Here is a 26,717-nt window from a genome sequence, read left to right as displayed (position 1 = left end):
TCCCCTATATTAAGCAGCACAATTTTCCTTAACTCCTCCTGTACATCCCTAGCTCCTTACTCACTGTGGTGTCACACTGGTAACACACATCGTTTCCGTACAGTCGCACTTATCGTGGAATCACGGGAGGGTTTGGGCTGGAAGGGACTTTAGAGCTCATCTCATTTCAACCCCCTACTGAGCACAGGGACACCTTCCACTATCCCAGGCTGCTCCAAGCCGCATCCAGCCTGGACTTGGACACTTGCAGGGATGTGGAGTCCTCAGCCTGTCTGGACCAGCTGTTGCAGTGCCACCTGCCCTCCCAGGTAGAGTTCTTTACCGTGCACAGTGAGCTCCATGTTGGAGGTGGTGGATCCTGCGGGATTTGCTGCTGTGCAGGTGTAGCGGCCGCTGTCCCCGGGCTGCACAAACAGGATCTGCAGAGCTCCCGTGCTCAGGATTCTCCTTCGCATGGACTCTGTTATCTGTTGCCCATCCTTATGCCAGCTGATCTCTGGCCCAGGGTAGCCTTCAGCCTCACACTGCAGAGTGACAGACTGATCAACAGCAACAACATATTCCTCCACGTAGGACTTGATAACAGGAGGAACTGAAAGGAACAAAGACAATTATTAAAATAATTATATGGTGTAAGAAGCAAGGAACACTTTAGTTCTTTGTGAAAATAACTCTAAAAGCATACACTGAAGTAGCCATCTAACTAAAGGGAATAAACCTCCCGGGCTCTGTTCAGTGTCGCATCAAACAGGAAAGCATTAGGTCCCTTTCTATTGCTCAGAATTGTGTTTGGACCAAGAGAAGGTGTTTCAAAGGTGATTTACCTTGAACTTTCAGCTTGATCTTCCCCAGAGCAGTGCCAGCTGGATTCTGAGCAACACACATGTAAGTGCCAGCATCTTCCACAGCTGCTCTGGCAATCTGCAAACTGCCACTTGGCTGGACCATGTAACTGTTCCCTAAAATAAATATAATCAAAGTATGACACTTTTGGTTTGGTGTTTGGTTTTAAATAAATGGCAGGGAGAAACACAAGTTTCAGAAAAGAAAATGGGCATCTGTGTCACAGGAACAGGCAGGGTCCCAGGCTTTGGGAGGGTACCTGTGGTGATGATGTTGATGCCCTCCTTCTGCCACGTGATCACAGGCAGAGGACTGCCCGTGGCCTCGCAGGGCAGCACAATGGGATTATTCACAATGACATCCAATGTCCTCAGCTGGGTCTGGATAACAGGCGGCTCTGTGGAATGAAAGAAAAAGGGAAAAGCATAACATTCAGAGCTAGGAAAATACAGAAGAGCACTAAAATTGTACAACCTGAGCAGGCTGAAGTAGCACCACTGGCTGCCAGAACAGCCTTGCTCATCAGCCTCCAGCTTACCCTGCACAAGCAGAGTGACGTGCCTGTGGGCAGAGCCCGCGGCGTTCCGGGCCACGCAAGTGTACCTGCCCCCATGGGCCAGCTGGGCAGAGGGGATCTCCACAGCTCCTGGGGCAGAGAGAGCACCACAACATGCAGAGCATCCTCAAGGCACAGGTGCTCCCTTACAGCATCCCTCATTTCAATCCAAGCCATCAGAGAGGAGATCTTTGGGGGACTGTTTGCATTTCTGTAATTCATTACTTACAGATGTGCCTGATTGTACAAATTTTCCTGCAGCACATTACCTGAAGAGAGAATTCTGTAGCCATCTCCTCTGGGAAGCAATTTAATGCCATTTTTGGTCCAATGAACTGAGGGCACAGGAACACCAGAGGCAGTGCAGGAAACCACGACTGGAGACAGCTTTGTTACCAAGAGCTCTGTGGCTTCATCTGCTATGGATGGGGGCACTGAAAATCAAGAGCAGGGAAAAGGTTACTTACCCACATTCATTTGTTATAAATTCTTGGAAATACCAGAGACTTATGGATATCAGTATCAAACAGGAATGAAATAAACTCTCATCTCAACATTGGAACACCCCAAAGAAGTTCTGGGTGCCACACAAATGTAATAGCAATATCCCCTCTACCTTGAACAGTGAGATCAATTGCCCTTTGATCTTCTCCTGCATCATTTGATACAGAGCACTCATAGACAGCAGTGTCATCCACAGTGGGAGAAATGATTACTAAGGAACCTGAAGACAGAAGTCTGAACAAAGAAAAAAGAAAGTAAAAGCTATTGAAATACTTCTTTCCTTCTCAGGTAATCAGCCCACTGAATTTGCTGGCTAGACAAGGTAGTGTTTAAGCACAGATAGATTTTTCAAGTGCCAAAATCATCCCTGAAAACCTAAAACCCACAGCAAAAAAAAAAAAAGAAACACCTTTCACCTGTATGTATTCTGGTTCTGGTCAATATGAAGCAGATGCCCATTCTTTTTCCAGCTAATTGCTGGTCTAGGAATTCCGGTGGCTTCGCAAGGCAAAGTGGTTGGCACATTTACAGTAACTGTGATATTCGTCTGCCCGGGAGCAATAGCTGGAGGAACTAAGGACAAAAACCCCTAATTATTTAGAATAACTATATATATATATATATATATATATCTATATATATATATATATATTTGTGGGTGTGTGCATATATATATGTATATATATGTATCGGTATGTGATATATATATGTGTGTGTATATGTATATATATGTATATATATGTATCTGTATATATATATGTGTATATGTATATATATGTACATTTCTCCCCCCTTTTTTTTTTAAGCAGAGCAGCTAAGAAGGGGCTAAACTGAAAGTGCCTCTGGCAGAAGGAAGCTGCCATCAGTGGATTGAGTGGCAGCCCCAAGCTTTACCGAGCACGTGCAGGTCAATGCGCTGGCGCTCGCTGCCGGCGGCGTTGGTGGCCATGCACACGTATCTGCCCGTATCAGCCACCTGCACCCAGGGGATGTGCAGGGACCCATCCTCCAACACAGAATACCTGCAACAAGTGCAAATGCTGCTGCCCACCGTCCATCAACAGGGCACACTGGCAGAGCAGAGGAAGAGATGACTCAGAGAACACAATCAATGGCCTAAATGAGGCATGCATTAATTGGGGCACAGAGTTTTCTAACTTATTTCACTCTTACACAACACATCCATTTCCCACAGAAACAATGAAATCTGGCTGACATGGTGCTTTCATATAAACTATACTGGATTTACAGAAAACAGCCAACCCCCTTTTTTATGGTTTCTCATTTAACCTTAAAAAAACTTAAATAATGCCTGTACTTTTTCTTTGCAATAGAAAAGAATTCCTTAACTTTTATTCAGTTGTAGAAAATGCCAAACTATTTCCTTATAAAATAGTCAGGAAACAGAAAGTATTCACTATAATAAAAGTTGGTACTAGAACATGTACCAAAGTTTCATGAAATACAGAATAGCTTTTGGTCTGCATGAAATTGCTTGTCTGCATCCCAAAACTCTGTGTACATATAACAATCTAAAGATATTTCACATTTCCTGTCCAAAATCTCTAATGTCAGAATAATTATTATTATATTTAGTTGCCAACGTTTTTTTATCCTTCTTAACAACAAAAAGGTGAAACGTTTGGTGCTGCTATTTTTCTCTAGAACAATTTAATGTCTAATTAAGTTTCTGCAATAAATACATTCTTAAGTAGCAATGAAGAATATTTATGCTAAATTCTGGGCAATACCTGGAACTATTTCCAGTAAAAACAGCCCCATCCTTCCTCCAGGTGATCCTGGGGGCTGGGACTCCTTCTGCAGTACACTCCAGCAGGGCAGAGGTGTTGATGTGCACCATGGCGGTCTGGGGGCTGCTCCGGATCGTGGGAGCCACTGCAAAGGAGAATTGCTGATGATACAAAGGAAGTAACTCTACATTGCAATGTCTGAAACTGAACAAATGAAAAGAGTTGCAGCAGCAGGTCTGGGCTCACTGCAAAGACAGGAACAAGTTTCTTACCATTCTGGGTGACGGTAATTGCCAAGGTGCAGCAGGGAAGGAGAAAGAAAAGTTTAGGCTGAAATGCACTGCAAAGGTCAGCTCTGCAAGTTACTGCAAAGGGTATCACTGAGCTAAAACAGCAGGATTTCAGCACATGGAATTCGGCAGGCTAAGGCTGTGGGGACATCCTCGCTTCCTGATTACACACTAAGGAGAAAAAAGGACTTTAGCTGGACTAGGTAAGGCCAGTCACTGGGGACACAGTGTAAGGCAGGGCCCGTACAACAGGGCTGGAAACTGAATAGAAAAAAGGGGGAAAGTGTGAAAGTAGAATAGCTTCTCATCAGACTAGAGGTGAGAAAATAAAAAGGTTCAAAATGGAGCTCAGGGCTCTGGTAGCACAGGACAAGTATCAAGTGTAAGGCTGCTCAAGCCCTCTCCTCTCCAGGCACAGAGAAGCTGCCACAGCTCTCAAGTAACGTGTTAAACCAGCTATGAAACCTTGTCCCCAAGGCATCAGTCAAATGCTTCAAAGAATTGCTCTGGGTTTGTCCAAGAGCATTTGCCAGTTGTGGATATGGGTGTTCACTCTGGATGTATCCTGACTCCGTGTCAGGATGATGGCTGGATGCAGTCTCTGCTCGCAGGAAGCGCAGATGGACAGGGAGTGAGCCATGGCAAGTGGCCAGCAGGTCCCTTGATCTGGGAGCCAGCTGTGGGCTCAGCAGCAGGACATGAGGCCATGCACATGGCCCCACAGTTTGGACACGGCCTGAGTGGACAACGTATGGCTAGAAAGCGACCACAAATGCTCAGTCCTTGCTGCCTGAACTCCTGCAGAAACGCCATGCAAAGCCCAAGCTGCCCAAAGCTGTTCCATGACATTACCGTGCACTGCCAGCAGGAACTCCCTGGTGGTTTCCCCTGCCACATTCCTGGCCACACAGGTGTATGTGGCGCTGTCCCCCAGCTCGGCGTTGTTGATCTGCAGGTACCTCCCGCTGGACAGGATCCGCAGCCGGGGGCCTCCCTGCGGGCACACACAGACACAGGCAGGGGTTTAGAGCTTCACTGCTGGCCTCTCCTGAGCACAGAACATCCTTCCACTGCACAGCAATGAATGCCAGGAGAGAAGGGCACCAATAAACCAGGGACTGAACTCACTGCTGCCTTTATATCCCTGAAAAGAAGAGGGTAAAGAAAGCTTTTAAAACTTAGCATTGCTTACTGGTTCTCCATTGAAACCCCTACTGAGGCTTGTGCGTGAAGAAGGCAGGTGTTACAGAGCCAAAGGGCTCTGGAGTTTTTATGGAAAGGGGCACTTAATAAGCACATTTAATTTCATTTATCTTGTTATCTATGCACACTATAGGCAGAAGGAAATCTAAGTTTCTCTACACTGTTCTTCCAGCTTCACAGTCAGGCTTAGCCAGCTCAGTTTACCATCCAGGAGTTCACCAGCCAGCAGTTCTGGGCACAGGCTGCCCCTCTTCCCAGCCCTGCAGTGACTCCACAGGCCCTGCCCAGAGCCAGTTCAGTAAGAGCTTTACCACACCCAGCCTGGGTTGCGTCTGCATCAATCACTGTCAGCAACATCAGCTACAAGTGCTCAGAGACCTGAATGGATAAAAAGCAGCAGGAAACAAAGTACAAACTTAGCTTTTCCACTATGTGCTACCCACCCTCTGGATGGAACTGAAAGCTAACATTCCCATCTACTCTTCTGGTTAGGGGGTCTGAGAAGGGCACCCCAGGAGAGATGAAACTCCTCTGGTTCTGCATTAGCACCCTGGTACTCTGCTCTCACATCAGAGCAGACATCAGCTCCAAGGCTGCAGTGCAGGGCCAGAGCATTCAGAGGGCACAATTCCACACCAGGGTGGGTTATTGACAGATTTTGGACAATCACTGGCATTTCCTGTTGAGAACACAACATGTGTGATGGTTTCTAAATACAGAAACCTAGAGATAACAGAAGACAGGGGATGAAGCTATAACTTAATCCTTAGGCTCTACTCAAGCTAAGCCAGAAAACTCACTGAAAATAAAAAATACGAACTCAGCAAGTCTTTTAGTGTTTGAAAAAAGCCTGATTAGGCCAGGAGGCTCCTATTCTTTTCTTAACCCTCAATGCCATTTCCAAAATCCGTCAGGAGTGCCACAACTTCAAAGCTGCTGGAGGGCAGATCTTTCCATAGCTCTGCTGCCAGAGAAGGTGGTGCTGCACAATTCCATCACTCAGCACAGAGATAGAAAAGGGCAGGCTTCACCTCAAAATCTGCCCAGTGGAAGACAACAAAAGCCAGAGGAATGACAACCCTCACAACAAGGCTGCTTCACAGAAACAGTGATATATAAATAGAAATAACACTGCAGGCTGAGAACCTGCCTTTCTCCATCCCTCTCTTGCCACTGTGACACCTCCTCATTTCCAGGCAAGGAGGATGATGTGCCAAGGAGGTGCTCACCTCTCTTCCCCCACCCAAGGACACCCATTTCCAGCTGCTCAGGATTAGTCAGCTGTTACATTTCTTTGGGGTTGAGAAAGCAACCAGGCACTGGGGAGGACACTGATTTCTCCTTATGTCTAGTGTTGGAAACCAAAAATCTGCAGCCTTAGAAAAAACCTGGATTGATGTAGTGATGAAAGTACACAGACATTAGGTAGAGAAATTATAAACTTATGTCTCTATAGTTATAAGTAAGAATATGTCTTAAGTAGGTAAGAAATTGTATTAGGTAAAATAGTTTGAAGTTTGAACTGTAATAGTGTGATTTATAGATTAGGTTAGAGATCCAGAAATTATAACAGAGAGATGCATGAGTATGTGACCTGTCAGCTTAGTGGCTAAGAGACAGATGCAGTGCAGCAAAATTAAGCAAAGGTGACAGGTTAATAAGTGAAAACAGCTTCATGTCAACTGCCTATTGGGCTAAAATGTTATATATTGCTGTGCAGAGAAGAAACAGGTGACTTCCTCAAGCTATAGTTGACTTGTTGCCTATAAATGTCACACCTCGAGACTGATACCTTATCGGGCTACTTCAGCAATAAATCATCTCACAGCATGGTGATCCCATCCCTTGTGTTTCATCTCGACAGTCTAGAGTATGAGCTCATGGATGGGGAGGCACAGGGTGCCCAGAGAAGCTGTGGCTATCCCTGGATCCTTGGAAGCATCCAAGGCCAGGCTGAACAGGGCTTGGAGCAAGCTGGGCTAGTGGAAAGTGTCCTTGCCCATGGCAGGGGGATGCACTGGATGGGCTTTGAAGCCCCAAGAAGTTTCAGGCCTCACATTCTGACATGAGTTCATGAGGCAGGAGGAGAACTAACAGTGGAAAGATAATTCCAGGTTACCAGCTGTGCACCTCTGGCTGTCACGGTATTCCTCTACTTTTGTTTTCTGGTGAGTATTTTTAACAGTAGCTGCTTTCCATGGTTTATGTTCTCTAAGCACAGCTTTTCAAACACAAGCTTTCCAATGAAGGCTAAGGCAAAAAACATTCATATGCATGTTATTTAAAACCTTGTTCAAACTTGTTTTCATTAAAGAAATCCACCCCCCAATTACAGAATTAACTGTCCAGAAGCAGAATGGTCCTGTTAAATTTGTTTCCAGCTGGTTCCTTGGCTGTATTAAGATCATGGTCCCTAGCAGCACTTTGTAAGACACATTCACCCACCATATCCTACTTCCAGTAATATGTAATTCTTCTAAATCTACCACAGAGAAAGAGTCGGAAGAATGACATGCCAGAGGAAAGCAAACAAGCAGAAAATTGGGTGAAGATTTAGTGAAGGATCACAGTTAAAGGAGACAATTCTGTATTTGTATCTAATCTGTATTTGTTTCCTCTTTATTAATGAGCAAAGGTTGAGAGAATTTTTAATTAAGTTCAATTAATAACTGGACTTTAATATTCCGTTGAAAAGGAGCTGTTTTGTGAGTGGTTCAAAGGATGGGAAGGAAAAAATTCCTTCTGTATAAACAATCCTCATCTTGCTAATTGTCTCTCAACCAGCAAAGACTCTCTGCCTTGCCATGGCACTAGGGAATTCTGAGTGGGAAAGATGCACTTGGTACAAAACATGATGATTAGTAACCCATGTTTTTTTAAAGAACTTCAATTCCTTTCTAAATGCTACTAGAGTAGGAGGATGCATAATAATAGCCAAAGGAAACACAGTGCAGTCTTGTCTCAGCTACCTTTCCTGGGAAGCCATTCAGGAGTTTACCAAAGGCTTCTAGCATTGCTCAGAGGAGCCAGGAGGAGCAAGGGATCCCCCTAAAGGAAAAAAGAACAAATAACAGTGGGATGGCCACTTCACATGCCTGCTGGCTCTGGGGGCTCAGCTGGGACTGACTGCAGTGGCACTAGGGCTACCCAGCTGCTCTGAGTTCCGGGCATATAACTCGGGCTGAGGGGTGAGTGAGTGGAGCAAGAGACCCTGAGCACTGCTGTGACACTGCAGTGAGCAAAAGGCCAGCACAAAGGCTGGAACCTTGGTACCTCCAGCAGCTCTCCGTTCTTCAGCCAGGAGATGGTGGGAGGAGGCACAGCGTCCGACCTGCACTCCAGAATAGCCTGGCTGTTCTGCAGCACCGTCAGCTCCTGGGGCCCTCCAGTACCAGCGATGTTGGGGGGAACTGGGACAAAAACCAGAGAACAAAATCAACACCACACATATGAGCCATCAAGAAAACTTCTTACTGAAAATTTCCAATTTATCTCAAGTTTAAAATAAATGCTAAGCTGTGGTATCATTAATTAGTTCTTCCTCTCAATATCTGTGTTAAATATATCATCTCTATAGAGTGAGCACAACAAACTTGATCCAACCAAATACTGACATCTGTGAGCTTCCTGAATATTCAAAACAAGACTTGGAATTGTAACAGAAATCAGGTGGAACTTGCCTTTGAATTGTGTATCACATTCAGACTAACCATCCTTAATCAGAAACATTAATTATGATCATATAGTGTAATATTATAAAATATATCTTCTTTAGGAATATGTGTTGTCAACTGAGATGCTGATATGCACCTTAGCAGCTTACACTTTGAGAAAATTTATTCTTCCCTAAATTGAACATACCATGCACTCGTACTAAATATTCCTTGTCATCATCTCCTGCTGGGCTAGATGCTAAGCATGTGTATCTTCCTGTGTCCTCCACCTGGAAACACAGAACAACTTCAGCAGAAACCCCAGATTTTCCTAGGGAAAAATTCAGCAAAACCAAGAAATACAAACACGGTAACAACATACAACAGGCAGCATTTGAACACAAGCACAGGAGACACAGAATGCTTGGAAAGAAAGTAATGAAGTTGCTGAATACTTCTTGAATTCACTTTGCTGGGTTTAATCAGAGACTCCACAAACTCTCTCTGGATAATGTGTGTGCAGCAGTAAAGATGGAACTGGCTGTAGGGGTCCACCTAAGGCAGGGTCAGGTTTTGGTACTGAGGAAATTCTTCTGTGCACACAGTCATTAGCATCTTTATGGTTTCTCCTTCCTATAAACTCCTCATCGTACAGCCCAGAAGTGTTTGTTTTACAAACAAAACAAGCAGCAATCAATCCCAGCCCTATGCCACTTCTGTCTGGGGAACTTCACCTGGGCATACACACCTGGATCCAGCCTTAGTTTATTGATGCAGGTTTTTAAAGGTTGTTTGACCCAGACCCTTCTCTAACCACAAATGCAGGTGGGCGAATTTTAGGGGTTTTTACAACACCTCTAAGGATGGTCCTAAGGCAGGAACCACTTTAGGGATTGCAGAACTGAGCCTATTTTGAAACAAACACTACCTGAGCACTGGTTATTCGGAGGGCTTCTCTTAGCATGTAAATATTGTCAGTCTGCAACAGTGGGCGCCCATCCTTCATCCATGAGATTTTGGGCACTGGGATGCCAGAGGAGATGCAGAGAAGCTCAAGTGGGTTGTTAACAATGACAGAGAGCTCTTCTGGTTCATCTGAGCCATTGATATGAGGTGGCTCTGTGGAAGGAAAAACATTCCAGTTCTCTATGGACTCAAAACATGTATAAAAACTGATTGACAACATGATCTTGTGGGTAGAGTCTGTAGAATTAGTCTACATTAAATTATTTCTGATTGTATCACAACCTCACTGAGGAACTCAGTAATTTCTATCTGATTCTGCCTATTAGTTTGCATATTTTATGATTTAGAATTATTAATTAGAAAATGTTTTAAAAAACACAGACAAAACATTATATAATTTCAGCAACTATATTTATCAGCCTTTTAACTGTTGTGCCTTCAGCTGTGCATCTTCCGAGCAAGTTGAATTTCTGCTAAGCAAAGTTACTAATTTATAGCATGTGTTTATATTAATTACAGCACATTTCTGTACTTGGGAAATACATAGTGTATTGCACATTCACACATCTTTAGGTATCTTTAATTTCCTTATTTCTCTCATTTATCATTTATTGAAATGACCAGGTTGGACAGAGCTTGGAGCAACCTGGGAGAGTGCAAGGTGTCCCTGCCCATGGCAAGGGGTGAAACTGGATGGGCTTTAAGGTCCCAACCTAAACCCCTCTGGGATTCTGTGAGCCTATGAAAATACTTAATATCCTTGGAGGTGTTTTAAGTGTCATGTCCCTGCTCATGCTGAGAGGTGAACACTCACCCAGCACCTTCAGGATGAAGTGCTTGCTGCTCTGCCCAGCGCTGTTGGAGGCCACGCAGGTGTATCTGCCCGTGTCCGCAGGCTCTGCCCTCAGCACCTGCAGCACCATCCCGCGCTTGCTGGAGCTCAGGCGAGCCCCGAGGGGCAGGGCAAGGCCATCCTTGAGCCACGACAGGCTGGGGACAGGGGAGCCATCGCTCACACAGCCCAGGGTGGCCACGCTGCCCCGCAGCACCAGCACCTCCTCCGTGCCCCCCGCATTGTCCAGGCTGGGTGGCACTGCAGGGACACAGCACAGTCACACACGGGAGAGGGGCACAGGGACAGAAATCAGTCACACACAGGACAGAGGCACAGGGACAGAAATCAGTCACACACAGGAGAGGGGCACAGGGACACAGCTCAGTCACACACAGGAGAGGGGCACAGGGACATAGCTCAGTCACACACAGGAGAGGGGCACAGGGACATAGCTCAGTCACACACAGGACAGAGGCACAGGGACACAGCTCAGTCACACATGGGAGAGGGGCACAGGGACACAGCTCAGTCACACACAGGACAGAGGCACAGGGACAGAGCCTCAGTCACACACGGGAGAGGGGCACAGGGACAGAAATCAGTCACACACGGGACAGAGGCACAGGGACACAGCTCAGTCACACACAGGACAGAGGCACAGGGACACAGCTCAGTCACACATGGGAGAGGGGCACAGGGACAGAAATCAGTCACACACGGGAGAGGGGCACAGGGACACAGCTCAGTCACACACGGGAGAGGGGCACAGGGACACAGCTCAGTCACACACAGGAGAGGGGCACAGGGACAAAAATCAGTCACACACGGGAGAGGGGCACAGGGACACAGCTCAGTCACACACAGGACAGAGGCACAGGGACACAGCTCAGTCACACACAGGACAGAGGCACAGGGACACAGCTCAGTCACACACAGGACAGAGGCACAGGGACACAGCTCAGTCACACACGGGAGAGGGGCACAGGGACACAGCTCAGTCACACACAGGAGAGGGGCACAGGGACAAAAATCAGTCACACACGGGAGAGGGGCACAGGGACACAGCTCAGTCACACACAGGACAGAGGCACAGGGACACAGCTCAGTCACACACAGGACAGAGGCACAGGGACACAGCTCAGTCACACACAGGACAGAGGCACAGGGACACAGCTCAGTCACACACAGGACAGAGGCACAGGGACACAGCTCAGTCACACACAGGACAGAGGCACAGGGACACAGCTCAGTCACACACAGGACAGAGGCACAGGGACAGAGCTCAGTCACACACAGGACAGAGGCACAGGGACACAGCTCAGTCACACACAGGACAGAGGCACAGGGACACAGCTCAGTCACACACAGGACAGAGGCACAGGGACACAGCTCAGTCACACATGGGACAGAGGCACAGGGACACAGCTCAGTCACACACAGGACAGAGGCACAGGGACACAGCTCAGTCACACACAGGACAGAGGCACAGGGACAGAGCCTCAGTCAGGGGTTTTCTGGGCACAGAACAGATGGAACAGCTGCCCTTCTGCACTTCCCCACTTACATTCTTGTGCTAAACTTCGCTTATAAATTAAATAATTTCTTTCTAAAAAGAAACTGTGACACATGGGAGTTGGAACTAGATGAGCTTTAAAGTTGTTTTCAACCCAAACCACTCTGTGATTTTATGGTTATTGGTGACAATTCAAGTAAGAACTTCTCTAGGGCTAAAACACTTTCCATTTAAAAAAGACCCCAATACTTTGAAAAGTTAGTATTTCCCCAGTGATAACCTCTACTTGTGGCTATCTGGCATAAGGTGTTGGTGAGAAAGAAAACTAAAGAGTACATTTAGGAAATCAAGAAATATGATTCTTTCCATAAAAATTTCAGAGACACTCACCCAAAACTTGCAGGTTGTAATGTTTGTTGTGCACTCCAGCCCTGTTAGATGCTACACAAGTGTACACTCCAGTATCAGATATCTGCACTCGAGCAAGCCTAGGGAAAATGCAATTAAAGCAAGCTGTAAATAGAATACATGGAACACATCACCTTTATTATGGCATGGTTTGGAAGAAATTTTACTCTTGCTTCCAAAAATACAGCAGAATTATGCTGATACCGCAAGAAAGAACAGAAAGCTAGTTAAAAGAAAAGAAAACCAACCTGAGGATTTGCCCAGCTGAGAGGAGCTTGATCTGGGAGGAGGCAGACAGAGGAAGGCCATTCTTCAGCCAGTGAAGCTGTGGTGGGGGGGTCCCAGCAGCATCGCATTCAATATTTAGGGAGGTGTCCAAAAGGGCAGTGAGCTCCTCTGCTTCATCTTTACTATTTGCTATTGTTGGAGGAACTGCATTTTGTAGATGATGGAAAGAAATGTATTAAAACAGGCTCCTGAAACCATTCCACCTTGCAGGAAATCCTACCCCAAATGCCCCATTGACAACCGAGTAAAAGGATCCCATTTTTTGTAAAGTATATCCTTAGGCAATAATATTGAGCACAAAAAATCACCCATTTATATATTTCAAATGAGAGGCACTGTACAATGACAGTAGAATTCTCTTTGATTTGCCAGCCTGCTGCAAGCACAAAAGCTCAGGGTATGGAGTTCCTGGAGAGAGAAGGACAGTGCAGGAAGGGATGAGCTGAGCCCAGGGCCAAAAGGGACCACTCAAACTCATAATAAACAAATCAATAAATTCCTTCAATACATCATACATCATACAAATACAATACATCATACAAATCTTAAATACATAGTGAAATAGTGAAATCACAGAGGAGGAAAGTAAGTTTACTGGGTGCATCTGCTGACTTCATTCTTAAATACAGAAAGTTCAAAATGTCTAGGTAAGTATCCTGGATGATGACACAAACTGCTGCTTTGGGGCTCTTTGGGGTTACAGGTTGGTTTAAAAGCCATGGACTTGGGGGTTCACTACATAAAGAATTTCAGTCAGGTGCAGCTCCAGGCACTGGCTCAGTTAGGATCCTATCACTCATCAGTAAGACCTTTAAATTGGTTTGCTGGAACTTCAACCAATACAAACTGAGCACCAACTCCCCGCTGTTGTGCAGAACCATTCTGTCCCAAAAAGATGTGCTGTTTTTAATGATACCAAAGGTCATCTCTTATTGCTTAGTTCATGCCTGTATGCCCACTGACTCTGAGTCTGTGTAAGTGGGACAGACATGTGAAACCCTGCTCTGAGGGCAGAACTCTCCCCTCTACCTTCCATTGTACTTAATGACCACATTTTCCACAACTTAAAATATCCACTCTCTATGCTGCTAAAGGATTACACTCACTAGCCACTGGATGTCAAACTGTGCAATTTCCTCCAACACTCCCTCATTTTTTAAACTCCCAGGACCTTTAACTATCAGCTCCCTTCATACCATTCTGCTCTTAGCTGATGTGCTTCAATTGGAATTAGGGAAGACAACACAACAATGCAGCAGTGTCACAGCAAATCAGCCCCAATATACTCTTCCCCACAAGAAATAAAAAAATTATCACAAGCAGAATCCCTCTATTATGAAATCCACCAAAGGAACTAACTCCTGTTTATCCCAAAACATATTAACCAGCAATTTCAACTCTTCTGTCATTGACAGAGCATCCTGTGTGATATATGCAGCACAGGCATTTGAAACATGTGTGTGCAGGATTTCACTGCAGACAGACATTCCTCTCTGTGCTCTCCCTTGGGAGCACTCCCAAGGATGGGATTACAGAGCAGACTTGGGTTTCACATCTGGCACAACTCACCGTATACATTCAGGTTGAAAATCCTGTCCTCCTCTCCTGCAGGGTTAGTAGCCACACAAGTGTATTTTCCTGTGTCTGAGGTGAGAGCTCTGGAGATGTTTAATGTGCTGCCATCTGTAGTCACTCTACAAGGACCACCACAAAGCACAGTGAGTTTGTTTAGTGTTCCTCTGACCTGGCAAATAAACAGCCTAGTTTGGACATTTCAGTAACTACCTCTACCCTCTGAAGACCTGATTTTCTGAGCCTGAGAGAGTTTTTCAGCCTGTCAGTGTCTGATCTGTTCCCAAGGGTAAATCTTTTGAGAACATTTTTCTCTCAAGGACCATTTTTGTAAGTAACTTGGGTTTCTCAAAACAATTCTGTACAACTGTGCTGAGTGTGTTTTCTCTTGTTCCACCAATGGGACTAGAGAGGTGTTGTTCCCTTTACCAATCATGTTAAACCTGCATCAGACCACCTTATAAAAGGGGCTGAAAAGTTCTGAAATAAATCCTTCTGATGATCCCCTTTCTGCCTGTTGAATTGAATCCACGCTCCTTATTTCGTGTCCAACAGTGACAACCCTCCTGGGAGCTTGATGAGAGAATCACTGTGCTTTGCAAAGTATCTTTTGTAGAGAGAGGCTAAAAAGTTTTTTCCTAGAGCTGTCCTGTTTAACTTTGTTTTAAGATTCAACTCCAGCCTGACTTTTGAAGGACCCATAAGGAAAAACACCAAGTAAAATGTTTCCATGCCTCAGATCTTTCCCCTCCAAAGGAACTAAATGACCTTAATAAACTTTCATGAAGCTGATGAACTTATATGGAATTCATTAACTGAGAAAGACATGAATATAATATACTTATCCCTGTTAGGAAAAAGAAATTTTAAAAAATCAAAGGACTAACAAATTATACTTGATTTATAGAAACTAAGGAGGGAGATGATACTCTTAACCTAGCTAAATTCCAGTTCAGGCTCTCCTCACATTCTCTCCTTAGGGCCCTTAAAATTACAGAAGAGAATGCAGTGTCTGCTTATTTTTCTTGCCTTATCCTTTGTAAATCATCGCTGGTAACTGTTTTTCCATCCTTCAGCCATTGCACATCTGGGGTGGGCACTCCAGTGGCATTGCAGAGCAGCTGGACACTCTCTCCCAGGAGGACACTGACTTCATTCGGCATCTCAGAGCCAGCAATACTGGGAGGAACTGGAAATGCACCACAGAGGGAAGAGATTCAGCAGCAAGAAATGTAACCTGAACTAGAAACAGACACACTCCAGTAGCTCATGAGCACCAACACTTCATGCAGTACCTGGGGCAGGCTCTCAGCAGCTGTGGCTGCCCTGGAAGTGTCCAAGGCCAGGTTAGACAGGGCTTGGATAGTGAAAGGTGTCTCTGCCCATGGCAGGGGATGGCACTGGATGGACTTTAAGGTCCCTTCCAGCCCAAACCAGTCTGGGATTTTGTGACCAACATCATCATAGCCCTGTAAACAGCCACACTAATTCCATCCTAATCAAGGCCATTTGCAGCCTGCATTCCCAAGGAACGAGGATGACAGTCTTGCTATCCATGAAGTCAAGACTGTCAGTCCCATTAGTAAGTTCACAGCATTTTAAGCAATTTTAGACACATTTGATCAAGCAACCAGCTTGACATTCCATTCCCAAACTTGGGGAAAAAATGGCAGGCAGGAGTACACCAGTGCAATTAGGGGATGAGTCATTAGGAACAGAGGAAAACACAACAGTTGCAGACTAAGGGTGATTCACAGTGAGGCAGGAGACAATTCCATAACAAATAAGGGTTTGTCACTTAAGGTGGGGATGAGGGAAGTATTCCTAAGCTTGGTCTTTTCTAGCTCCTTCCATAGCATAACAGGTACCCCTGCTCCTGAATCCATCTCCGTGTGCTGCTCTGCAGCCAACCAAGGCAGCTCCAGTGCTCAGCAGGAGGAATGATGTGACCAGCAGCAGAGGCATAAAACCTGCACAACTCTGTTCAAGTTCCATTGTCAGGACTAAAGAATGTTCTCTTCCACGCAAATTTTGGACCAGAAGTATTGAATGCTCCAACCACTCTCCCCTCTGGTTATTAAAGTAACAGTCCAAATTCTCCACTTTTCTATGTGGTTACATGATCTCCAGCACAGACAGTGTCACATTCATGCAATATTCAACCAGTTCTGCTCCCTGCATTCTCTCCCATTCCTTACCTTGGATGGAAAGCACGTAGGTTTTCTGAGCTTTCCCCTCTGGATTGGATGCAATGCATGTGTAGGTGCCACTGTCCAGGAGCTGAGAGCGAGCAATCTGAAGCTTGCTTCCACCAGATAAAATATGAACTTCAAGAGTATCCAAGTTTTCTGAAATACATAAACAAGTCATCATTCCAAATCAGGGAGCAAACATCTCTTTTGGGAGAAATTGTTCCATCAAGGTTTCAAAACAAATATTCTAACCAGTTCTCTTAAGAGTCTGTCTAGAGACAAATGAAGAGGAAACACAAACCAGACAGCAAACAGCAAAGTGGTGCCTCAAAGAGGGGAAGGAGTGAAAAGCAGGAGACAATGTTACCTATCGGTTTTCCATTCTTAAGCCACATTAATGTGGGTGGAGGAATTCCAGTAGCATCACACACAAAGGTGACAGGATTACTGATGGATTCACTGACCAGCTCTTGTTCAGAGCCTTCTATACTTGGAGGCACTGTGAATTGAATGGAAGCAGTAAGAATGTTATGTAAACTGATTTTGAAGTGCCTAATCTGCTAAGTCTGTTGTTACAATAACTAGTGTAGATGATGCAGAGTGTGCTCACCATAAACATTGAGATGGAAATTTTTATCATCTCGTCCCACAATATTTGTGGCTTTGCACACATACTGTCCCATGTCAGAAACCTGAAATAAAAACAAGTTTTTTAAAAAATCATTATGGATTCTTATTTTAATGCTACAGTTTAGAGACATTAAAAACCTGTGCCTCTGCCAACTCAGTGTTTCTCACAGGATGAAAAGCCTCCAGGAAACACATCTCCCTTGTACAGCAAGTAAAATACACCACTAAAGACTGAAATGATTGTTTGGCAGTGGCAGAGCAGCTGCAGATGCAGCCTCCCCTCAGCCTGGCCCACCTCTGCAGCCTTAATTCGCAGGGTCTGCCCATCTGCCAGGACCTCCAGAGCGGCAGAGTCAGGAATGATGCGGCTGTTCTTGTACCAGGTGATGACTGGGGCTGGGATGGCATTGGACTCGCAGTCCAGGGTCACCGGGGTGCCCACTCGCACGTTCAGCACTGTCACCGACGTTCCCCCCTGGGCCTTGATGCTCGGGGGCACTGGGGAAGGAGCCCAGACTCAGTTCTGCATCGTGTTGAAACAACCCAATAAAGCAGATAAACCTCCCCACACTTTCCAAAAAACAGGTATTATTTCAGAAAAGAGTAAAACACAAACCAAGGACGGTTAGGAAGCTCTTCTTCTGACTTTCCCCAGCTTGGTTCCTGGCAGTACAGGTGTATTCTCCACCATCTGACAGCTTAGCTCGAGGAATCTGCAGCATCCGAGCACCTGGAGTGAGGAGAGAAGGCTGGAGATTTGCTCTGTGGTGGTTATGTCAATCCCAAAGGCTGGTTTAGAATTGCAGGTGTAACAGGCTGACCACAGGCACTGTGCCCCACAAAGAGTGGCCATGGGCCCCATCAAGACAAACCAGACAGAAGCTGAGCCCTAAGGCTGTAGGATAACTGAGATTCCTCACCAGGCACAATAAAAGTGTTGGAACTTGAACTGATAGGCTTTCCATTCTTGAGCCAGCTGAGATCAGGAGGTGGAAAGCCCGTGACCTCACAACTCAGGGAGATGAAATTATTCACTACCACAGTCAGATTCTCAGGGTTAGTCCCAACAACACTTGGAGGAACTGTGGAGAGAAAAATACATTAACAGCATCTATCACTGTATCAACAAAGGATTTCCCAGAAGATCCTGATTTACTACAATAAAGCTGAATTGCTCCACTTTGCCAAAGGGCCAGGTTGCGAAAATCTTTCACATCCTATTAATGGATCCACTGCTTTTTGGATGCATCTGGAAATATGAGTGAAACTAATCCAATGTTCATTCCTATTCCTGTTCCTGTACTTCACAACAATGTCAACTATTTAATTTGCAGTCCTCCTGTGCTGGAGGCTTGGGAGGGCTAATGAACCTACATGAGATCCTGACAATGCACTGCCAATTTTCTAACACTGCTCATGGACATTTGCTGTCTAAGACAGGACAGAGCAAATCCCCATTGGCAGGATGTGTAGGATGACTAACACCTTTTCCTGATTCCTTTCTGCTCCTGCTCTCGCTATAACACTCCATTTTCCACCTAGAGAGACCCCAAATTTATTCCTCCCAACACAGTTCAGAGTTGTTCTGTCAACCAGACAAACCTGTTGCTTAGCAGTGAGCTAGCACTGGAAAATCCTGGCATGCCGCACTGCTCCAAGGGGTGCATTCCTTAAGCTTACAAGTCCCAGAATTTTTAAATCAAGGATAGTTTGACATGTGACCGTTCTACAAGAACCATTTAGAATGAAAGAACTGTAAATCTCTTCCTTTTAATAACCCCCAAGCTACAGTTGCCATGTTTTTGCAGTGGGGATATATGAAACACTTGAGAGGAAAGCAAAAGCATGTTCTTGGCTTTATTGTGTGGAAAAATCACTCCAAAGAACACATGGAATCCTCCTCTTCAAAGACAGAAACGTTTAAGTATTTTGGCCCATCTTCCCCTTAAAAGCTCCAGCTGTTTGCTGTCACTTGAGTGACACAACCCAGTCATAAAAGCAAGTTTATGGCTCCTCTGGGCACTGCACAAACAAGAGCAGTCCATGTAAATGGGGAATTGAGTCCATATTTTTCAGCTTGAAATAACTGAAGGATATTTCCTTGATAAAGAGGATAAAATGGCTCAGTAGAGCAAGTGGAGAATTCTTACCTCATGACATTTGATAGTTATTTATATTTATTGACTTTACAGTTCCTTTTGCACAGATGTTATTATTGGCAGTGGGTAATTTAATGTACAGGGCTGAATCTTGGCTGTCTTTAATGAAATTTGCTTAAATTGTGTCAGTGGTTGATTAAAATTTCTGCAGGAAAAAACACCCACAAATGTACCACAGGTAATCTGCATATACAAATGTATCTCTATGTGCAAAAACACGGAGTCATGGGCTCAAATATAGCACTCAGCAGGAAAATTACCTATTATTTCCCTACTATTTTAAAGCTGGGTGCTTAATTTCTGTATTTTAAAAAGTATTATAATAGTTTTATTACTCACCTTGGAGACCAGAAGTGAATTTTCTAATTTAATAAAGACCATAATCTTTAGTATTTTATTTAAATTTATGAGAACAGTTCTATTAGAAATATATATAAATGCTGGGAAATAGCCATTTTTTTTTGACACTGACAAAACACAGATCCTGCTGCTTACTGATAATGCATTTTCCTTACTGCTTCACCCTGTGTGGTCTTGTCCTGCAGAGCTACACTCTTAATTTTTCAAATTAAACTGCATTAAGAAAGATAGACCTAAGCTGGTAATACTGTTAGGTTAGAACTGGAATTTCATGTAAATATTTCTTTTAAGAGAACAGTATTTAGCCATAATCACTAAAACCAAATATTTTTAAGACAGAAGTTTAAATTTAAACACAAATGTCAGGAAAAGTGAAATATTTTGATTTAAAAACAGAACTCACACATGAAGAAATCTGGACAGATTCCACTGTCTGTCCAGAAAATAACTTCTCAGAGAACAACTCCAGGGCAAATTCTTCCCATGACAACACTATTTTTGGCTAAATGCATTACTGAGTAGCAAAAAGGGTTAGAAATCTGTGCTATGTAATAGGTAAATTTTCTGCATGTGTGACAGAGGAAAAAATGCAATTACTCTGTGTGCAAAAAGCTGATTCCTCACATTCCTGGGATGCTGGTACTGTCTTTTAGCCCTTGTTTTCTATAAAGCAGAAAAAAGTGTAGCTGCCAGTAATTCCTTGTCAGGTTGAAACATGGAATAGCGCAGAAGAATTGGTGGGAATGATGCTTCTTTTGTCTTCAGGATGGAAAGCTGAAAGTGTGCAGAAGTAGAAGGGGAAGTTTGGGTTTACTCTGAAATGCTCATTAGAGATGTCTTGATTTTCTGAAGTTATCAGGAGAGAGAAGGGAAGGTAGTGGAGACTGTTTTATGAAAAATGTCTTGATCATATTTGTCTCAGACTTTTGATGCTTAAAGCCAACATTTATTTTAATCCTATTGTAACTCCACAAGAAAACCAAAAATAGAGAACAGGAAGGAACCTTAATGGGCACATTTCTAAAAACCAAGCTTTTACAAGCCATGTATCTTTGTTTAATGCTTTCTGTCATTAAATTCTTTGAAAAAATGTGTTTTCTGAATGCATCAAAACAGGCTATAATCAAACCTGATTATAATTAATGATTCCAGGGCTCAGCAATCCCAACTAGGTGAACACAGACACCACACCAGGCTCCCTCAATAACAATTCCCACCTTTCTGGAACACGTATGAGGAGCTAAAGCCATGTGGTATCAAGAGCCGTATGTTGTCAAGGTACTTTAAACTGATATTTGAGTTCTGATCTGTCAGAATCTCCATCACATCCAGTAGGACTCACATGAATGAAGCTGAGGGGGTCTGAGTATTCTGCTAAAAATAACACATCCAAGCTGAACCAGCATTTGACAGAAGACAGAAGTTATGGATGATGGTACTTACCGTGAACATTGAGGTCAAAATACTTCTTGGCACTTCCAGCTCTGTTTTCTGCAATGCAGATGTACCTGCCAGTATCTGTTATTTGGGGATTCAAAATCTAAGGCAAAAAAAGACAAATATGGCTTTGAAGCTAACATATAGACATCACAGTGCCAAAGAAGCAAATGGAGAGGATTAAGCCCAGCCCGCTGCTTTCATAGTTTTATTCAATTTAACTCATCAGTGGGAAGGGAAGTTCTTCAGAATAGACTATTTTCATTATTTTCTCAAAATAAGTCAATAATATGTAAAAGCAAATTATTTCAATGGATGTGGCTCATAGCATGATCCCACAAATGGATGTATTTGAGGAACTACATGGGAGTGAGAAGCAGCAGGTGAAGAACAGGAACAAAGGACAAAAACTTGTTTGCAGCACCTTGTAGGAGAAAGAAAATACTTCCTACTCAGCAAAACCAGACAGTTTTGTTGTTGCCAAAACCCAGTTTTTCCACTGTGAAAAAGGTTACACTACCTGTAACCTTCTTCCATTGGACAGAAATGTGTGTTTGTCATCCTCTGCCAGGAGCTGGCCATCCTTCTGCCAAGTGATCCTTGGGGAAGGGCTCCCGCTGGGAATGCAGTCCATGGCTGCCTCCTCGCTCACCAGCACAGTCACCTCCTCAGGCAGGTCCCCGTCAGCCCCACTGATGGATGGGGGAGCTGCAGGGAGCAAAGGTGAGGAGAACACACACTCAGCACCTCTCAGGTGGTTGTGAGATTAGACTGGGTTTGCAGGAGAAAGGAGTGAAACAGCCAGTGAATCCAGTGAAAGATAAAGCCATCCCATGAGTAGTTCAGCTGCAACTCAGCACAACTCCAAGGATTGCAGCAGAACTATACTTATTCACAGCATACAGAGAAGTGAAAACCCATCTTCCAATTATTCCACTGTATTCTTTGCCACCAAAATAAAAGATGATTTCCAAGGCAGGACCCTTTTGTAACAATAAATCAGAATTTTCAGTGGTCTAACACTACCACAGAGGCAAAGAAGTGTTTCCCAAGGCTAAAACGTTGAGTACGTCAACAGACACAAAAGATCATCCAAATGGTTGCAGGCATTCATTAATCTAAATCCTCAGTTCCCTTCAGGCTTTGGGAGTTCTGCAGGTATTGTGGAAAATGATGGCCAAAATAAAGAAAGAGAGAAGTCTTGGTCACAATTCTCAATGGGAAGCTGAAGAGAGAACAAGAGATACCAAGATAAAACCTGGATTTTTACCTGTGCTTTTCTTTCTGGTGAATGGTGAGAGCTGTAACACAACTGAGCTCCTTTAATAATAACCTACACACATGAAACTAAGAACATCAACACTCTGTTCACACAACTCCATACAGCTGTACAACTCCAGCACCCTAAACACATTAACATCATGGTTTACAAATAAACATTAAAACCACTAGGGACTCCTGGACTACAATGGTTGGTTATTTTGCACAGAAGCCTTTTTTGGCACTCAGAGGAGAAGGGAAGCTCACAGAGCACTCGGACGTCGTAGTGGATAGAGTCCTGCCCCGCCTCGTTGACCGCCACACACGCGTATCTGCCGGTGTCCTCTGCCTGGGCCCGCGCAATCTGCAGCACCCGGCCTCCTGCAAACAAAGTCCAAGGCAGCATCAAGCACTCTCCATCATCTCCACACCACACCCCACCAGAGACCTGAGCAAGCAAATTTATGAATGGTCAGCATTTGGTTTGAATTATAAGTAGCTAAAGGTTTTATTTCTTGGCTACTTTTTCTACAGGCAGATAGCTGGAGTGCAGCCATGCTCATACTGAAATATTAGAAAAGAGCAATTAATTCCACATAAAGGATGAACATGCTGCAGCAATATGCAGCCAGGCATTAGTCTTCCATTAAAAACAGAAATATTTCTCAGTAAGATGGCACAGAACTAATAGGCAGAAGGAAATACAGGCACAGAATACTCTGTTCCAAACTGAAAAGATTAACTTCTGAAGTTTAGAGGTACTTTTCACTCTAGTCTTCATAAAAGCATAGCCATATAAATACCTTCAGAAGGAGAGGAAATCTTAGGATTTATTAGGAGTACACTTTCAGAGTATTCATCATTACCCTCTCATGAGATGAACAAGCATTTTAACACTGCCCTTCTTTAAACACTCCATCTCAAACCATCTCTGCATAGCAACACTCATGACTGCAGGCAGCATTTCCCTTCCCCATGAGCTTAAGCAGGAGATCATGGCCATTTTTCTGCTGCAAACATGATTTCCATGCCTCACCCCTTGGTTAAGAGGCTTCTCTATTCCAATTATCTTTTTGTCAAAGCAAATTTAATAAGGAAACAAATCAGGAACACATCAGAGAGAAGGTATCATTGCTGTAGTGCATGTTACAACATATTGAAATGTCCAAGGCCAGGCTGGATGGGGCTTGAAGCAACCTGAGATAGTGGAAGGTGCCCCTGTCCATGGCAGAGGGTGGAATGTGATGGGCCTTATGATTCCTTGAAACCAAACTGATCTGTGGTTCCATGATTCACTGTGAGAGTTCAATGGTGACCTTCACACCATTTTAAGGACTACTTCTTAAATTAAAGAAAATAAGGCTAAGGACTGGAGAGAAACATTTCCAGATAATGATGTGTGAAAAGAACATTAAAGAAGCATTCTGAAGGGAAGAAATGTGTCATCACTACACAAATACTAGCACTAGGGCCGTTTCTTAATCACAGAGTCATAGAATGGTTTGGGTTGGAAGGGACATTAGAGATCATCCAGTGCAACTCCCTGCCATGGGAAGGGACACCTTCCACTGTCCCAATTTGCTCCAACCCCTGTCCAACCTGGCCTTGGACACTTCCAGGGATCCAGGGGCACCCTGTGAAAAGGCCCCTCCATCCTCATAGCCAAGAATTGCTTCCTAATATCCAATCTAAACCCACTCTCTTTTAATTTGAGTCCATACCCTCTTGTCCTGTCCCTCCAGCCCTTGTAAACAGTCTCTCTCCATCTTTCCTGTCGGCCCCTTCAGGCACTGGAAGGCCACAGTGAGGTCACCCTGAAGCTTTTTTTCTCCAGACTGAACAATTCCAACTCTCCCAGCCTTTCCTCATAGGAGAGGGGCTCCATCCCTCTGATCACCTCGATGCAGGGCCAGAGAGTGCCAGCTGAACACCCACCTGGCAGGATGAGCACTCTGTCACTGGAGCTCAGGGGATACCCATCCTTAAACCACGTGAGCACAGGGGGAGGAACAGCATTGGTCTCACAGTACAGAGAGAGGGGATTGTTGACAATCACATCTTTACTTTCTCCACCTCTTTCTGCATCCACCATGTTCCCAGCTTCCCATTCCCTGTAAGGCTTTTGGAAGCTAGGAGGAACTACAACAAAGAGGAAAAATGTTAGCATTTTGCAGCAGAAATAGCTAGTTTTAAAGTCAAGAAATAAGAACGTATTGTAATGTTCAATAGCAGCAATAAAAATTAAGTGTATTAAATCAACCCCTCCCCCTACTTTAAGTGACCCAGGAAAATTCTAGTTCTTCTAGAATGAAAAATTGAGCAATTTATTTAGTATTTTTTGAAGAGTAATAAATAACAGTGTAAGTTGACCTGGTAACAAACACAGAGGGTATTCATCAACAAAAATACTTAAAACAATGAGGTATCTGGTTTCACTCAAGCTCTCATTTTGTCTAAATTTTCAGAAATTACTCATGGCAGTTTCCTTCTATTTAGACACAGTAGGCCAATAGGATGCTTATGTCTGGGGCCTCTAAATAGTACTCAAAACAGACAAGTATGTCTTAGTTCAAAACAAATTAAAATTTTTCATGGCATTTAGAGGAAAACCAGAGTTGCTATGTCATTGCACTGATTTCAGAAACACAAGATATAAAAGAATAATCAAATACTATAAGTCAGCAAAAAGCAAAATATCCCTGAAAACAAAGCCACACGAAACAAAAACATCCTGAAAATCAAAGCCACACAAAAGCATTGGGTTTGACCACACAAGGGTAACAGACCTAAAATTAATTAAAAATGAAAAAATTAATTACATTAATTAAATTAATTTAATTAGGAGAGTTTTATTACCCTTTTACCTTGTATATTTACATCAAATTCCAGCTCATCCTCGCCAGCAATGTTGGAGGCCACACAAGTGTAGCGCCCTGTGTCTGACACCTGGGCCTCCTTGATGTGCAGGGTGCGGCCACTGCCCTGGATCAGGACATGCTCATCTGCCTGCAGTGGCTGCAATGTCAATTCAAGTTAAAATTAATACTCAGAAAAGAACACACTAGAAAAAGCCATATTTGTGGTAGCTACATGAGTAAACTCAATCAAGCTCCAAGTTCCTGGAGACAATTTTCTTTTCACAGTTGTCAGAAACTCTGCATCTTCATCCTTCTGATTGTGGTGGCTGGTGTCCTCAAGGATGTGATTTGCCATCACTCCTAGCCCCAGGATGCTGCTGAGAGGAGCAATGCCATCCCCATCAGGCCAGGGTTCTCGTGGCATTGGATCCAACCCTGAACTAAGTGGCCAAGTTTCTAATACATGCAAAATTCCCAGCTTTCTGTGAATCTAACAGATCTAATCCATCCTACAGATCAGCTGCCCAGCAAGAACACTGTTTGAAGATGGAATGGACAGAACAGCAGCCCAGAGACACAGGATTAGATATTCCTGTGCCCAAATGTGGCTCACACATGACAGCAGAGACTGCAGTGGCACAGCCTGTGTGTCCAGAACACATTAGATGTGCTCATCTACATCAGCAACCTGGTCTAGTGGGAGGTGTCCCTGTTCATGGAACTGGATGAGCTTTGAGGTCCTTTGCAACCCAAACCATGCCATGAGCTCATGCTTCCATGATTAGGGAGTCAGCACTGAACTCCTGGCCTGCAGGGGATAGCTCATCCAGTCATGAACAGGAGTGAGAGCCTTTCACTCAGGGCAGCCTAAGGAGAACCAGCTGCTGTGCCAGTGGCAGTCAGGTGTGCACAGCCACTGCCTCTGGAGACCTCTTAACTCCCCCAAACTGAGGTTTTCTTTGGCAGTATGGCCAGGACTCCCAGGGATCCCAGAACAGCAGGGCACACTTGAAACAGCCAGAGGGTGATCATTCGGGTTATTCCCACATGCTCCTGAAATGCAGGAAGAGCTGTTCCATGATGAGTGCCCTACCAAGAACACCTCAAACAAGAGCTACTCTCCTTTCTTACAGAATAGCAGTACAGTTCCTTTTTTATTCATCTCCTGTGCTGGATTTCATTGTGTCCCTATGGCCCTGCCCTTCCCAAGCTCTCCAGACAGATTCATGGAGCGCTGTGTGTGGCAGGACGTGTGCCTCACCCCCCCAGAGCAGCCAGATGCTCTTGTGGCTTTCTGAGCTCTGCCAGGACTGAGGGGGAGGCTCTGCAACTTCTGCAAGGGCAGCACTTGAGGGAACCATCTGTAATAGGGCCTCTGGGGGCTTTACACAACAGCCATGGGCCCTGTGGTCACACCATGGGATGATCCTGCCAAGAAG

At 44.4% G+C, this 26,717-nt stretch overlaps 1 protein-coding gene across 1 annotated transcript in view; it reads right to left on the bottom strand.

Annotated features, from left to right (window-relative positions):
• HMCN1 (hemicentin 1) overlaps positions 1-26,717 on the bottom strand; it is a 173,309-nt gene that overhangs the window by 26,083 nt on the left and 120,509 nt on the right. The window contains exons 53-81 of the mRNA XM_058842962.1: positions 25,285-25,435; positions 24,356-24,559; positions 22,688-22,801; positions 21,681-21,868; positions 21,167-21,263; positions 18,125-18,286; positions 17,821-17,934; positions 17,500-17,702; positions 17,185-17,266; positions 16,942-17,073; positions 16,581-16,730; positions 15,412-15,571; positions 14,380-14,504; positions 12,771-12,954; positions 12,505-12,602; positions 10,581-10,859; positions 9,729-9,919; positions 9,009-9,090; positions 8,421-8,557; positions 4,797-4,938; positions 3,655-3,799; positions 2,798-2,925; positions 2,320-2,476; positions 2,016-2,137; positions 1,669-1,833; positions 1,382-1,489; positions 1,103-1,240; positions 825-959; positions 323-592 (exon numbers count right to left, since the gene is read on the bottom strand). Of these exons, the coding sequence (XP_058698945.1) occupies positions 323-592; positions 825-959; positions 1,103-1,240; positions 1,382-1,489; positions 1,669-1,833; positions 2,016-2,137; positions 2,320-2,476; positions 2,798-2,925; positions 3,655-3,799; positions 4,797-4,938; positions 8,421-8,557; positions 9,009-9,090; positions 9,729-9,919; positions 10,581-10,859; positions 12,505-12,602; positions 12,771-12,954; positions 14,380-14,504; positions 15,412-15,571; positions 16,581-16,730; positions 16,942-17,073; positions 17,185-17,266; positions 17,500-17,702; positions 17,821-17,934; positions 18,125-18,286; positions 21,167-21,263; positions 21,681-21,868; positions 22,688-22,801; positions 24,356-24,559; positions 25,285-25,435 (4,363 nt within the window). The remainder of the gene's footprint in view (positions 1-322; positions 593-824; positions 960-1,102; positions 1,241-1,381; positions 1,490-1,668; positions 1,834-2,015; positions 2,138-2,319; positions 2,477-2,797; positions 2,926-3,654; positions 3,800-4,796; positions 4,939-8,420; positions 8,558-9,008; positions 9,091-9,728; positions 9,920-10,580; positions 10,860-12,504; positions 12,603-12,770; positions 12,955-14,379; positions 14,505-15,411; positions 15,572-16,580; positions 16,731-16,941; positions 17,074-17,184; positions 17,267-17,499; positions 17,703-17,820; positions 17,935-18,124; positions 18,287-21,166; positions 21,264-21,680; positions 21,869-22,687; positions 22,802-24,355; positions 24,560-25,284; positions 25,436-26,717) is intronic.

This window comes from Poecile atricapillus, chromosome 7 (genome assembly GCF_030490865.1).
Source record: "Poecile atricapillus isolate bPoeAtr1 chromosome 7, bPoeAtr1.hap1, whole genome shotgun sequence".
Lineage (NCBI taxonomy): Eukaryota > Metazoa > Chordata > Aves > Passeriformes > Paridae > Poecile > Poecile atricapillus.
The sequence above is the reverse complement of the archived record's forward strand: the minus strand, read 5'-3'. Positions and strand labels throughout refer to the sequence as shown.